Here is a 14,218-nt window from a genome sequence, read left to right on the forward strand (position 1 = left end):
GGACAAAACATATTGCAATTATACACATATAAATGTGCAAATTAACAAGTATTTAAGGGTAAGCCATTTGAAACCAACCATGCAAAGGATGTATAGCCAGTCAAGGTTGTTAAAAACTTCCATCGTCGAATGTAAATTAGGGATTAAATGCAATGTTTAAGAATGTTAAGATTGTGACAGTGTGGACTTTACTATGATAAAAACATACATTTTACTTTCTGTATGTTATTTTCTACCACATGTGATATTATTTTCTTATGATTTGTACATTCACTCATTAATTTGCTAAACTGCACTTCAATTCTAATAATTTCACTTTATGCATCGTGTCATTCCCGTTAACTTGATGTTCTTTCATAATTCATTATTGTGCTTTTTGGTATTTCACTATGTAAGGGAAGGGGTGAGGAATACACATATTTGTTTACTAGGCCCAACGGTCATGTTTAACTACTGCCATCACTATGTGTATGTACGTTCATTGTATTCCAAATATCTTGCTCAGCTTATTGAAAATAGGTTGACTTAATCATTCTCAGGATGCCCACTTTTCAAAGTATGTCTGCTGACATACATATAACCTAATGACCTAATTACCTATGACCTTTGGACTCTCTAGAAAATAACTGTCTGCATCTTGATTGTCTGTTGTGAAAGAGGATATTTTAATTGTTTAAAAATAAATGATTACCCGATTTTTATATCAGAAACATGTAAATCATTCTTTCTTTGATTTCACTCCTTTAGTGTAGGAAATTTCATGAAAATGACAAAATTCTGCTCATTGTTTAAATGAATTGGAAATCCATGCTCCATGGTTTTTGTCGAGCCTGCAACTTTTGTTGCAGAAAGCTCGACATAGGGATAGTGATCCGGCGGCGGCGGCGGCTACGGCGGCGGTGTTAGCTAACTTCTTAAAAGCTTTATATTTTAGAAGGTGGAAGAACTGGATGCTTCATACTTTGTATATAGATGCCTCATGTTACGAAGTTTCCGTCAGTCACATGTCCAATGTCCTTGACCTCATTTTCATGGTTCAGTGACCACTTGAAAAAAAAGTTCAAATTTTTTGTAATGTTGAATTCTCTCTTATTATAAGTAATAGGATAACTATATTTGATATGTGCGTACCTTGCAAGGTCCTCATGTCTGTCAGACAGTTTTCACTTGACCTCTACCTCATTTCATGGATCAGTGAACAAGGTTAAGTTTTGGTGGTCAAGTCCATATCTCCGATACTATAAGCAATAGGGCTAATATATTCAGTGTATGGAAGGACTGTAAGGTGTACATGTCCAACTGGCAGGTGTCATCTGACCTTGACCTCATTTTCATGGTTCAGTGGTTATAGTTAGATTTTTGTGTTTTGGTCTGTTATTCTCATACTATATGCAATAGGTCTACTATATTTGTTGTATGGAATGATTGTAAGGTGTACATGTCTAGCGGGCAGATGTCATGTGACCTTGACCTCATTTTCATGGTTCAGTTGTCAAAGTTAAGTTTTTGAGTTTTGGTCTTTTTATCTAATACTATATGCCATAGGTCAACTATATTTGGTGTATGGAAATATTTTATGATCTTTATGTCAGTCGTGCAGGTTTTATTTGACCGTGACCTCATTTTCACGGTTCATTGCACAGTGTTAAGTTTTTGTGTTTTGGTCTATTTTTCTTAAACAATAAGTAATAGGTCAACTATATATGTTGTATAGAAGCATTGTTAGCTGTACATGTCTGCCTGGCATGGTTCATCTGACCTTGACCTCATTTTCAAGGTTCATTGGTCTTTGTTTAGTTATCTTGGTTAATGTTAAGTTTATGGTACAGTTGTTATAAAGCTTAGCTTTATACTTAGGACTATCAACATAATATCAATGATTAGTATAGAAGGCGAGACATTTCAGCGTGTGCACTCTTGTTTTTAAAATAATGATTATAATTTGTACCTGATTGCAGTTTAATACAAATGATTCATAAATATATGTATTGATCACAAGGTATTGAAAAGCTTATTGAAATGAAGATCAACATTTAGATGCTAGCTGGCAATGCAGGCTTGGTGAGAAGATATACCTGGATTTATACCAGTAAACAGAAGTTAAATTTTTAAAAAGAATATTTAATATACTTTATTTCAGAATTTCAAATTAAAAAAATACATGAAATCAATCATACATATGTTTATCATAACTTATTTGATACAGCTGAAAACATTTTATACGATTATGGATCAATTAGAATTTCATGTTTTAATTTAAGTGAAGAAAATGATCCATTGAAATATATTAAATACAGTCAAACAGTTGCATATCTTAGTTTTATGTTTTGCCTTAAAATGTCTTTTACATTATGCAAAATTGTGTTATAACATTTGTTTTCCATTTAGAAATTCAGTAGTATTGTCATTTAAAAAATCTGAGCAAAAGTCCTATTATTTTTCAATTTTTCAATTTTTAACTTAAATTTTAAGTGAAGTATACATTTTGTAGATTCAAACATTTGTTATTTAGTAAAGTCTTCAGGAGGAATGAATGCACTGTAAAAGTTAAATTTATTTGTTCAGTTATATGGATATTTTGTATGGAAAATAATGAAGACAATTAAAGTTTCTATTCTGTATATTTTGTGTTGTTGTCAAACTTATTTTTTAGGCACACATGGAACGATAGATAATAAAGCCAGACATATCTGTATTAACTGTCAAATTTACCTTGAGTGTGTCAAATCAAAGATTTTAAAATCTGTATTTTCTGCTTCTCCCCGTAGCATGCAAAATAAAGTAGTAAGATCATACACTGTCGGGCTGGGAGTCGTAAAAGTGTGTCCTGATAGAGTGACAAGTCTTCCTGCTGACTGTTACCTTGTGAACTATAATATTAAAAATCTGGTCAAGTACAAAGTAGGGTAAATAATCATATAAACATGTAATGGCCCTATAAATGCATTAAATTTGCTGCTTGACATTCCATCCCTCCATCATCATTATACCCAATGGTATGAAGAAGCAGAGGTTTTAGTTTTTATACGCCCGTCAAAATTTTGACGGGACGTATTATGGTATACAAATGTCCGGTGTCCGTCTGTCTGTCTGTCTGTCTGTCCGTCCGTCCGTCCGTCCGTCTGTCCGACGTAAACATGTTGCACCGTAACTTGAGAACGACTTATCCAAATTTCATGCAAATTAATATAGTTGTTTCTTATGATGGTCAAATGATCTGTATACTTTTTGGTGAAAATAAGATTTAAACTTTTTGAGTTACGGCACTTTATAACTAAAACAGGGGTGTGTTTTTTTCACATGTCGCACTGTATCTCAAAAACGATTCTTGATTATGACTTAAAACTTTAAACACTTCTTAGTTATATTAATCTCAATATCTGTATACTTTTTGGTGATGATTCAAAATTTTATTTTTGAGTTATTGAGTATTTTGTAAAAAAGGGGGAGGGTTTTTTTACATGTCGCGCCATATCTTAAAAACTATTTATGATTATTGCTTAAAACTTTACACATGTCTTTGTTATATTAATCTCAATATCTGTATACTTTTTGGTGATGATTCAAAATTTCATTTTTTGAGTTATTAGTATTTTGTAAAAAAGGGGAGGTTTTTTTTTACATGTTGTGCCGTATCTCAAAAACGATTTATGATTATTGCTTAAAACTTTACACACTTCTTTGTTCTATTAATCTAAAGATCTGTATACTTTTTGGTGATTATTCAAAATTTTATTTTTGAGTTATTGAGTATTTTGTAAAACAGGGGAGGGTTTTTTACATGTCGCGCCGTATCTCAAAAATAAGTTATGATTATTGCTTAAAACTTTACACACTTCTTTGATATATTAATTTAAAGATCTGTATACTTTTTGGTTTTGATTCAAAATTTTATTTTGGTAATATTTAGTTTTTGTAAAAAAAAACAGGGTGGGAGGTTTCACATGTCCCGCCGTGTCTCTAAAACAATATATGGTTATTGCTTAAAACTTTCTCATAAACTATTTATAATTATTGCATAAGACTTCCACATAAGATGTCGGGCGTATCATGCGCTCATGGCGCAGCTGTTTATTCTCCTTCCTTCATCACTGAATATGAAACATGGATGCTAATTTGGCAGCACAATATCAGAAACTTTTTGAATAAAATCCTATATTTCAAAAGGTAGAAGACTGTATAAAAATAAGAAGTGGTATGCTTGCCAATGAAACAAATCTCCATCAGAAACAAAATGACAGGTTAACAAATAGAGTCGCCTTACGGCATTCAAAAATTAAAAACATCCTTACTGCATAGTAAGCTAGATACTGCATGCCTAATATAATAAGGTTTCTGTCTCATGTCAATAGTCCATGACCTCTTTTCAGGATTCAGAGATATACACTTGTTTTTAATCATGAAAAGTTCGTACTTATGAGTAATAGGACAACTATATTCAATATATGTGGATCAGTGGTCAGTGTTGAGTTTTCTTGGTCAAGTCCCAATCTCCAATACTAATAGCAATAGGTCAACTATATAAATTTGGTGTATATAATGTGTGTACCTTTTCCAGCTTGCATTTGACCATGTCCTCATTTTCATGGTTCATTGGTCACTTTAAGTTTTTGTAGAGCGTGCGACTTTTGTAGCAGAAAGCTCCACTATGGGTTAGAGATCAGGCGGCTGTGTTGTTAGCTAACTTCTTAAAGGCTTAATATTTTAGAAGATGGAAGACCTGGATGATTCATACTTTGTATATAGATGCCTCATGTTATGAAGTTTCCGCCAGTCACATGTCCATTGCCCTTGACCTCATTTTCATGGTTCAGTGGCTAAAGTGAACAAGGTTAAGTTTTGGGAGTCAAGTCCATATCTCAGATACTATAAGCAATAGGTCGTGTATTCGGTGTATGGAAGGACTAAGTTGTGCATGTCCAACTGTTAGGTGTCATCTGACCATGACCTCATTTTTATGGTTCAGTGATTATAAGTTTTTTGTGATTTGGTCTGTTTTATACTGTATGCAATAGTTCTACTATATTTGGTGCATGGAATGATTGTAAGGTGTACATGTCTAGCTGACAGGTGTCATCTGACCTTGACCTCATTTTCAAGGTTCATTGATCAGTGTTAAGGTTTTTTGTTTTGGTCTGTTTTTCTTCAACTATAAGCAATAGGTCAATTATATTTAGTGTATGGAAGAATTGTTAGCTGTGCATGTCTGCCTGTAATGGTTCATCTGACCTTGACCTCATTTTCATGGTTCATTGGTCAATAGATATAGGAAGGTGTGGTATGAGTGCCAATGAGACAACTCCATACAAGTAACAATTTATAAAAGTAAACCATTATAGGTCAAGGTACAGCCTTCAACACGGAGCCTTGGCTCACACCGAACAGCAAGCTATAAAGGGCCCCAAAAATTACTAGTGTAAAACCATTTAAACAAGAAAACCAACGGTCTAATCTATATAAAAATGTTTAGTTTTCTTGGTTAATGTTAAGTTTATGTGACAGTTGTAATAAAGCTTTATATTTAGGACTATCAACATAATATCAATGATTAGTAAAAAAGACAAGACATTTCAAGGTGTGCACTCTTGTTGTGGTTAGGTCTGTTTCTCAGATGCTATAATCAATATACGTCAAAGTTTTGTTGGTGTATAGAATGATTGTAAGGTTAAAAAGTCTGTCTGGCATGAATTGTACCACTTTATATTGTTTTCATGGTTTATTTGTTGCATATCTGTGGTTGGATCTATTTTTCAGATGCTATAAGCCAGAGGTGAACTATATTTAGTGTATTCGTTTGAATTGTTTTACATTGTCATTTTGTGGCCTTTTATAGATGACTATGCAGTATAGGCTATGCTCATTGTTGAAGGCCATACAGTGACCTATAGTTGTTAATTTCTGTGTCATTTTGGTCTCTTGTGGAGAGTAGTCTAATTGGCAATCATACCAAATCTTCATTTTCATATTTACAGTATGATTTTCAATAGATAAGAACGAAATTCTAATATCAACCAACATATTTGTGTTTAAGATGTTTAATAAAAATAATAATAAGTATTTACAGCAGTTTATATTTGTATTGCTTTAAACTGAAAACTCTTTACAATGCTGACATTTTACCATGCTATACCAAGAAAACCAATTTTATACTTGTCAGAACTATGATTTGACATAAAAAAAAAAAAAAAACCCACTAGGGTACAATCCATTCATATTTTAAACAAATTTTGTTTTACATGTAGTTTGAAAATTTGGTGCTATTGCATAATTTATATTTTTAGTTTTGATTGTTTCAATTTCATTACAACATATAGAAGCATTTGCAATCTGTTGTTACGGAGATTTTACATTAAAATTTAATATGAAAGAAATGACTTGGTGTGTACAAGCAATTTAATGAGAAGTCTTAAAAAAGTTCAGGGGTCATTAAGCTAAACGTCTGATGGCAAAAGCAAAAGTGAAAAAATGAAACCCCATAAGTGAATTTTGTCAAAAGATTTTAAATGCACAATTAAGCTTTACAACCAATAAATTCAAAAATCTTTATACATGGTAAAATTGTGGACAAAAATAATGATAAAAATTCTACAATTAACATTAATTTCCCATGGTTGGTTATCATCATGACTGCTTTCTTTGGTCACTAGATTGAAATAAGCTTGCTACATACAAATATAAATCTTCAACACATTAAATCAGTATATTATGACATTTTTTTTACCTTGGGAATCTTCAAAAATGTAAAGTGTACGAGCTAAATTGTATAACTATTAAAATGCTGTCATCAAAAAACCTAAAATAATGAAATTTTTCCTTCTGGTTGAAGAATTACCTCCCTTTGCCCTGCTTCTATGATCAAATAAATAACCCACATGGTAAATAAAAACATAAATTATAAACAAATTCCTTCTCCCTTTTATAGAAAACTGCAGCTGCAGTATTTATATTTAGCAAAAATTGTGAACATTTCATGGATAAAAAATTCACAAAACTAGAATAATCTACATATCATACAATGTTAAAATGAATCGTTTATTTGTCACACAAAACTAGTGACTAGAACACAATTCTAAACAACTCTAGCATTAAAATGAAACAAAAGTGTTCCTCTTCATCAATATCAAGGGAGTCAAAAAAATATTGCATAAATGTTTGTAATGGCATTATAAAGAAAAGACCCAAAGAAAAAAAATCTTAAAATGCAAAACAATTAACACCAGCGCAAGTAAATATGTTAAATAAAATAAAGCTGAACAAAATCATAAGTTATTTAGAACATTGTGTTTATAAGCATTATAACGCAGATGAAAAAAAATGCCACCTTTGAAATTGCTTTTAATAGATCCATGGGGAAATAACTTTAATTGTCTCCCCTTAGTACTTTTTAAGCGAACATATTTTTCTAATTTTCCAGTCCTTCATTTGTATTTTTTTTGTTGGTCCTTTTGGCTGTTTGAAGGTATTTAAGCAGTGCCTAATTTTTCCCCAAGACTTTTTCAATATGAGTAGCATATTAGTGAAATCTTTCAATGCCAAAGAGTTGCTTTCAGCGCTAAAAGCTTGTTTACCTGAGAGTTATCTAAACATATTACTGCTATAGAAAAACAAGGATTTCCTTCTGAAAACAAACACAAAAAAATAGAAGAAAAATTTGGCACAAAACCCTATTTATATAAAACTATACGTTTAAAAGAAATAGAGTTCTTTTCTATCTAAAAAATCACACAATACATACATATATTCACAGGTAATATGTTTACATGATGAAATGGAAAAAAAATATAATATAAACACCAAAAAATTGTTGCCATCTTTTTATTAATTACATTTTTTCAAACACAAGCACTCTTAATATTCCAACACAGCCTAAATAACAAAAAATAAAACATTTCATTATAAATTGGCACACATACTTCTTAATAATAAACCCTCTCATCTTAAGTCATACAATGGGACGGAGTGAGAATTTCTCCTGTTATTTTTTAAATCCTGAGTTTATAAAATGTTCCATTGAAACGGATTTAGTGCTATTGAATAAAAGATTCCCTTCCCATTCAACCTTAAAGATTATGCTATTGAAAAGGTTGGAATTTTAATCATTATGTACTATCATATTTAGTTATTATGGAAACAAGTCAAGACACTTGAGTTCTTTTCTGGTCATTGAAATAAAGATTGACGCATATCGACTCTGACAGATTATAAAACTGAATAACAGAGTCAGATATTTTCATTTCAAAATGACAGGGTTCCAAAACAGTGAACCTTTTCCTGCTCCCATTTGATAAAATGTTCAAATTTTTAAATTTTCATCATTCTGCTACATTTCCATAATTTTAATTCTTTTATTTATTTTGTTTGTATGACCCTACATTTTTTTGTTTTATTACTTTCTGAAATTGAAATTGTTATGTTTTCAAAATGATAAAACCTTGCAACTGATAATAAAAGTAATTAAGTTCAGGCATAAAGGAGCTACTTATTAATTCTGAAAGATTTATTATTTTTATGTGCACATTAATAAACTTTATAAAGAACTTCAACAAGGATCTTTTTGATCACATTTTACTATTTTAACTCCATGTATTTGTTTAGACTAGTTAGCATGTATAAAAATCATAAAGAAGCTGTAAAAACTTCAGATAACACCACTAAATAAAAAAAAATCGTCAGCTGTTCCAATCATGATCACTCATACTCTTCCACATTCATACTTGAAGAGATCATATGACACAATAAAATCTGCTTCCAAATAATCCAGTCACATTTCCTCAGACAAATGTACTGGTTCCCACACAATGCAGTCACACTTCCACTGAGACAATTCTTTATACACTGTCACATGTCTATAATGTAGAGGCTTTTTGCAGCAGTTCTTCTATAAATACCTGCAATTATAAAACACAGACTATTAGTGTACTATACAGCTGTTTTAGTGATAAAAATCAAATCTATGCAATTTACACTGACGAAGATAAGGTCAGGGTCACATTAATTGCATGCTGTTACACGATTTACATGCATAGTAAATTAAAGAACATGCCAGCACTATTAAATTTCTTATCTGAAAAGAGATTATTTCTTGTTTTTTCTTGGGTTTTTTTCTGTTTTACTGAATCCAAAACTGTATGCTCTGTATGTTCTGTACCTTATGTTACAAGTGGGTATAGCAAAAGTATAGACTTTTATTCCTGAGAACATTTTTGTTTCTGTAAATCTGTTTTATGAAATCTTTAATTACATGATAACTAATTTTGTTCCTCCAGACAAAAAGTTTCTGCTTTGGGGATACTTGAATAAATCTGTGCTTATATTTACCAGGCATAACTATTTTATTTATTCTGTTTTGTCTTGATTACATTGGTTGGTTTTTTTTTAATGTATTTTAGCAGTCTGATGAAACTTTTTCAATGCTTGCTTGTTTTTATAATTTTTTTTAAAACAAATTCTTCACAAGTATCCTTTTGTTATTTTGATAAAAAGATATGCAATCATATTTGCAGTGTCCATTTACATAAAAAAAAAAATCTCAATACCTCATGTAATGTATTCATGTATACTTTTCAATCCTGACCTATTAACTTACATTTATATCATCTTGCGACAGTTTTGGATTCTTTAATTCTTCCTGCAATAGAGAAATAAATTATTGGTCTACATTAAATACAAAATAAAATTGTCTGGCAGGTAAAAGACCATTTAAAGCATGATAAGCATATTTTTATTTACAACTTTTACATATTTCCACACTTACGCAATACTTTTGAGATAAAATTTATTATTTTCGATCTAAATTATCTGTATTAGCTCATTGTAAGGATCTTAAGTTTTATATTACATAATAAAACTATTTACATTTCAAAATCAATACCTTTTAAAATAAATCTGGTGTTAAAAATATCAAGGCTAACAAAGAAATTCAAGTTGGGTGCAAATATACATTTTATTAGAAAAGGAACAAGAGTCGTGTCCCTTTACACATCATAACTCTTTCCCTTGTGTTGGATGACAAATTGTTTAAAATGTAAATTTCTTCCTTTTAAAGATTATTTAATGACATTTATTGAAAGTCAATAAACTAATAAAATGACAAATAAACGTAACAATGTCAGGTGATGAAGTTTTTGTTCTACAAATAAAAAGCAATAATATTCAGTTTTCCAGTCGAACCAATCAATTTTATAACACCGTTAGTTAATCAAAATTACACAACTTGTGCAGAATATTCCTTGGTAACATATGGTCTTACATTGATTTTAATATTACGATTCTATAGATCACCCTTGTTATCACTGGGCGGGGTGCCCTAGTTTAATATAAGAACAGATGGGAATCCCTTTGACAATAACATTAAACAGTTGCCTAACAGTACAATAAATATGGCACAAATCAATATAATGTATAATTCATAAGAAAACAAGATTTACGTAGAAGAACAAATAGTATCATATCAGTAATCAAGAGTAACAGTTTACGGTCAAAGTATGACTAAACAAATACAACAGCTATGCGTGAGAAAATTTGAAAAAAAATGATAACAAAAAGTTAGGAAAAGGATGCACAATTTATTACATCATTAAAGTCAGCTTCCCTGTGAATTTTGTAATGAATGGATTATTTTGTAAATATGGTAGATTTAAAACTTGACATATTCTACATTTTCGGACATCCTTCTATTGTTGGAGAATTTCATATGTTGCAAAATATCTAATAAAATAAATAAAGTGTATTTTAAGCCGCAATTTCCCTTTTTGAGTAAGTGGTTAAATCTACCTTCCCATTTGAGTTAAGAATCATTTTGATCAACATGCAGCTCAATCAAAACTATGACCTTTTAAATATTTCTCCCTTTGACCTTCATAATGTCTATCCCTGTGACCTTTATTATGTCTATCCCTTTAACCTTCAAAAATATCTATCCCTGTGTCCTTCCAAATGTTAAGCTTTTCTGCAAACCAAATATCTATCTACCTGTACCAATGCCATTCAAAATATTTATCTTTTCCTATGTCCTATGCCATTCAAACTATCTACCCCAGTGCTTTTCAAAATAAGTTCTATCCATGTGCAGTTCAAAATATATACCCTAAGCCATTCAATTATCTACCTCTGTGCTGTGCAAAATATGTATCCCTTTGCCATACGAAATTCATATCCCTTTGCCATTCAAAATATCTATCAGATTTTTTCAAAACATCTATCAACCTTATTCATAAATTCAAAACTTAATTATGTCATCAATATTGATTAAATATCTTTACTTGTAACCTTTTGTAAATGATAAATAAAGTTGTGACATGGAAAATCGTTTACCACAGGCCTAAATAACACTATCCCTGAGTGGAAGCAATTTGATTAATTACTTTATAAAACCTTTTCCTTCTTAGATCAATCAATAAAATAACTTCTGCACTTTAATGTATAATCAATATATGTAACCCCTTGTCATATAGTCATGTTAATGTTTTAATTCCTGTATAATTGAGTAATAAAACCTGGATAATTTCTATAATGCCTAACAATAAACCAGACTCTAATGCCTAAAATAGGCATAAAACAAGAGCTTAGTCTGCTTTTCATATTCAAAATACTGTACTGAGCTCTGAATATGACTCAAATGTTAAATAGGAGACCTTTGTTATAAAATGACTGACATATGGAGTATGCATCACAGCAGCAACACTACGTAATACCCTATAGGCAAAAAAAAGCACCATTCATTCAACAAAAGACATCTAAAGTTCAAAACAATTCTTCAATCAACAAAATACTGGTGTACATACACTATGTCTTACTTAAATTGTCATGATACCTAAGTTGTGAATTAATTAAACAGACAGACTATCAAAGATCAGACATCCTGATCATGCATGAAATATGTGCCACTGGACATTAAGCAGCCTACATTTAATCAGTCAAAGATCAGTTATTAACACAAAATTCTCTTATAAAATAACAAACAATAGAAACATCAAAATATGACATAAAACTACTACATTGCTACTGTCAGTTCCTTGACTTAAAGATCGCCAACATGGACATACTGAAGAGTTTCATAAAATCTCAAATCCCCCCCCTTTTATAATCTCAATCAAAAATTTTCATGAATCCTCAAAGTTATTAATTATCATTACTAATTCTGATGGAATAATCTATGACTATGCTCTTTATTCTTTTGTGTAAGCAGATATACTATATTTATATTATGTAGATGTACTTGATGTTGTTAGTTTTTTATTACAGGAATTGTTTTGGTGCTTTGGGAAATGTTTTCATGGAGATTTTCAAGGCTGATTATATTTTTTTTATTCATATCAAGGTCATTCCTAAATTTTTGCCCTTCATTATCTTTCTGAAAGGTCACTGCCAGAGGTTACAATATCAGAAAACTAACAAAAGCCCTCCTGGTATCTCATCTGCTTTCAATGAGGTTTTTTAAAAGCCTTTTAAGATTTGACATCTATCTAAAGTTTACATCTTAAGAAGCATCTAATTTAAACCAGAGAGGTTCTATCATATATAAACATCTTGAAGATGTTCTGGAAACGATAATGGATTTATCAGCCCAAGACAAAGAACTATTTAATTTCTGTTAAATCAATTACTTGAATAAAAAAATACACCCCATGATTTGATTGAGAAAATGACAAGCACCTGCCGAAGAAATCAAAGATATTTGTTCCCATGAGGAGTTTTGTTTTCATAAATACTTGATGATCGGGGAAAATCACTACCTATCATGTCAGAAACTGTAGCGCTACCTAATTTCCTTACATGCCTTCTATCTTTGTTTAAACACTGGTGAACTGATTAACCTTATGGTTTACTTAACATACAAACTGAACCAGGAAGCCACAAGATGAAAGGTTTGGTAAATATTAGACTTGGTACCAGTTCACTAAACATCCTAAATTAAATCCTTTTGTGTGATAATGATTTTTTGTATCTCCTATTTTATAATATAGTGCAACAATCCTTAAGATTACTGACTTATAGTACTTCTTATATAAGAAAACAAAGGAATTATTACCAAGACTTGGCATTTTTCCTCTCAAAAATATTAATTAAGTACAGAAATTTACTGTGGTTTCATCATTATTTGTTGGATACCAATATTCATTGATTTCGTGGGAACAGGTGAAGCATAAAATTAAAAAATTCTTTGAGCTTTTAATCCATGAAAATTTGTACCCATGAAAATAAATAAATCCACAGTTTCCCTAACTTGTAATATAGGACTGTTCAAAATGTAACAAATCAACTTTGACAACCGTAAGCTTTATTATTTTTCCACCTCTGAAGTAACTGTTTCAAAGTTTAATAAAAGACAATAAATAGAATGTTTTGGAGATAAATGTGTACCCTCCCCCTCTCCCTCTAGATAGCACATATGCAATAAAATTTATAAATTATTGCACCATAAACCAAAAATGTGACCTTGGTGTGATTTAGTGTTTAAGTCTGTAATTATGACTGGACAATGATACATATGACTATATAATTTACATCTATAATCCATCATGAGAGCTAAGGATCAGTAGGGGGCCTGAGGGCAACCAGTCACAAATATGATAAATTATGTCTGACCATATTAATGGTAAAAACATCCCCATTTTGTGTAAAAAAACTACTTAAAACTCCATCCTCTAATCTGTCAATAAACACAGAAAACAGAATTTGTTTGAAGAATATGAAAGAAGACATCAAGAAGCAATAAAAAAACACAATTTGAAGACAGACAGAAAAAAAAATGGCTACCAGAAAAAATAAAAAAAGACAAAGGGGGTTCACAAATTAAACACCATACAGAAAATCAAAGACTAAACAAAACACACATATTATTTCCTTTATTTTCTTAAAACAGAGTTTACAAAGCCTGCCACCCACATTTTTTTTATTTCTACTTTGCCTCTAAGGTCCATTATGCTAACCTTCTAAAGCAAAGCAGTAAGCAAACTGAACTTTCCTGAAGTATTGTGTTTTAGAGGTTTCTGACAGTTACTGTACTATACTGTCTAATCGTGTTTTTTTATAAACCGTAAGAGATGTAGCTCCCTTAGGCAAAGTTGATCCTAATGACCATTTTGGCTGTTCTATAAGCTTTCCATGCTTTCAAACACCTCAAACTTAATGCTCTTCCCTGATTATGAGCACTATATAGAAGATTGTTCTAAAACATGTTTAGCATGTAGATGCATTTCATTATTTTTTTACAATA

General features: G+C 30.9%; 1 protein-coding gene across 1 annotated transcript in view; it reads right to left on the bottom strand.

Annotated features, from left to right (window-relative positions):
- Positions 1-6,019: 6,019 nt before the first annotated feature.
- LOC139516523 (protein phosphatase 1 regulatory subunit 14B-like) overlaps positions 6,020-14,218 on the bottom strand; it is a 29,445-nt gene continuing 21,246 nt past the window's right edge. The window contains exons 4-5 of the mRNA XM_071306687.1: positions 9,587-9,628; positions 6,020-8,888 (exon numbers count right to left, since the gene is read on the bottom strand). Coding sequence (XP_071162788.1) covers positions 8,847-8,888; positions 9,587-9,628 — 84 coding nt within the window. The 3' untranslated portion in view covers positions 6,020-8,846. The remainder of the gene's footprint in view (positions 8,889-9,586; positions 9,629-14,218) is intronic.

Source organism: Mytilus edulis, chromosome 3, assembly GCF_963676685.1.
Source record: "Mytilus edulis chromosome 3, xbMytEdul2.2, whole genome shotgun sequence".
Taxonomy (NCBI): Eukaryota; Metazoa; Mollusca; class Bivalvia; order Mytilida; family Mytilidae; genus Mytilus; species Mytilus edulis.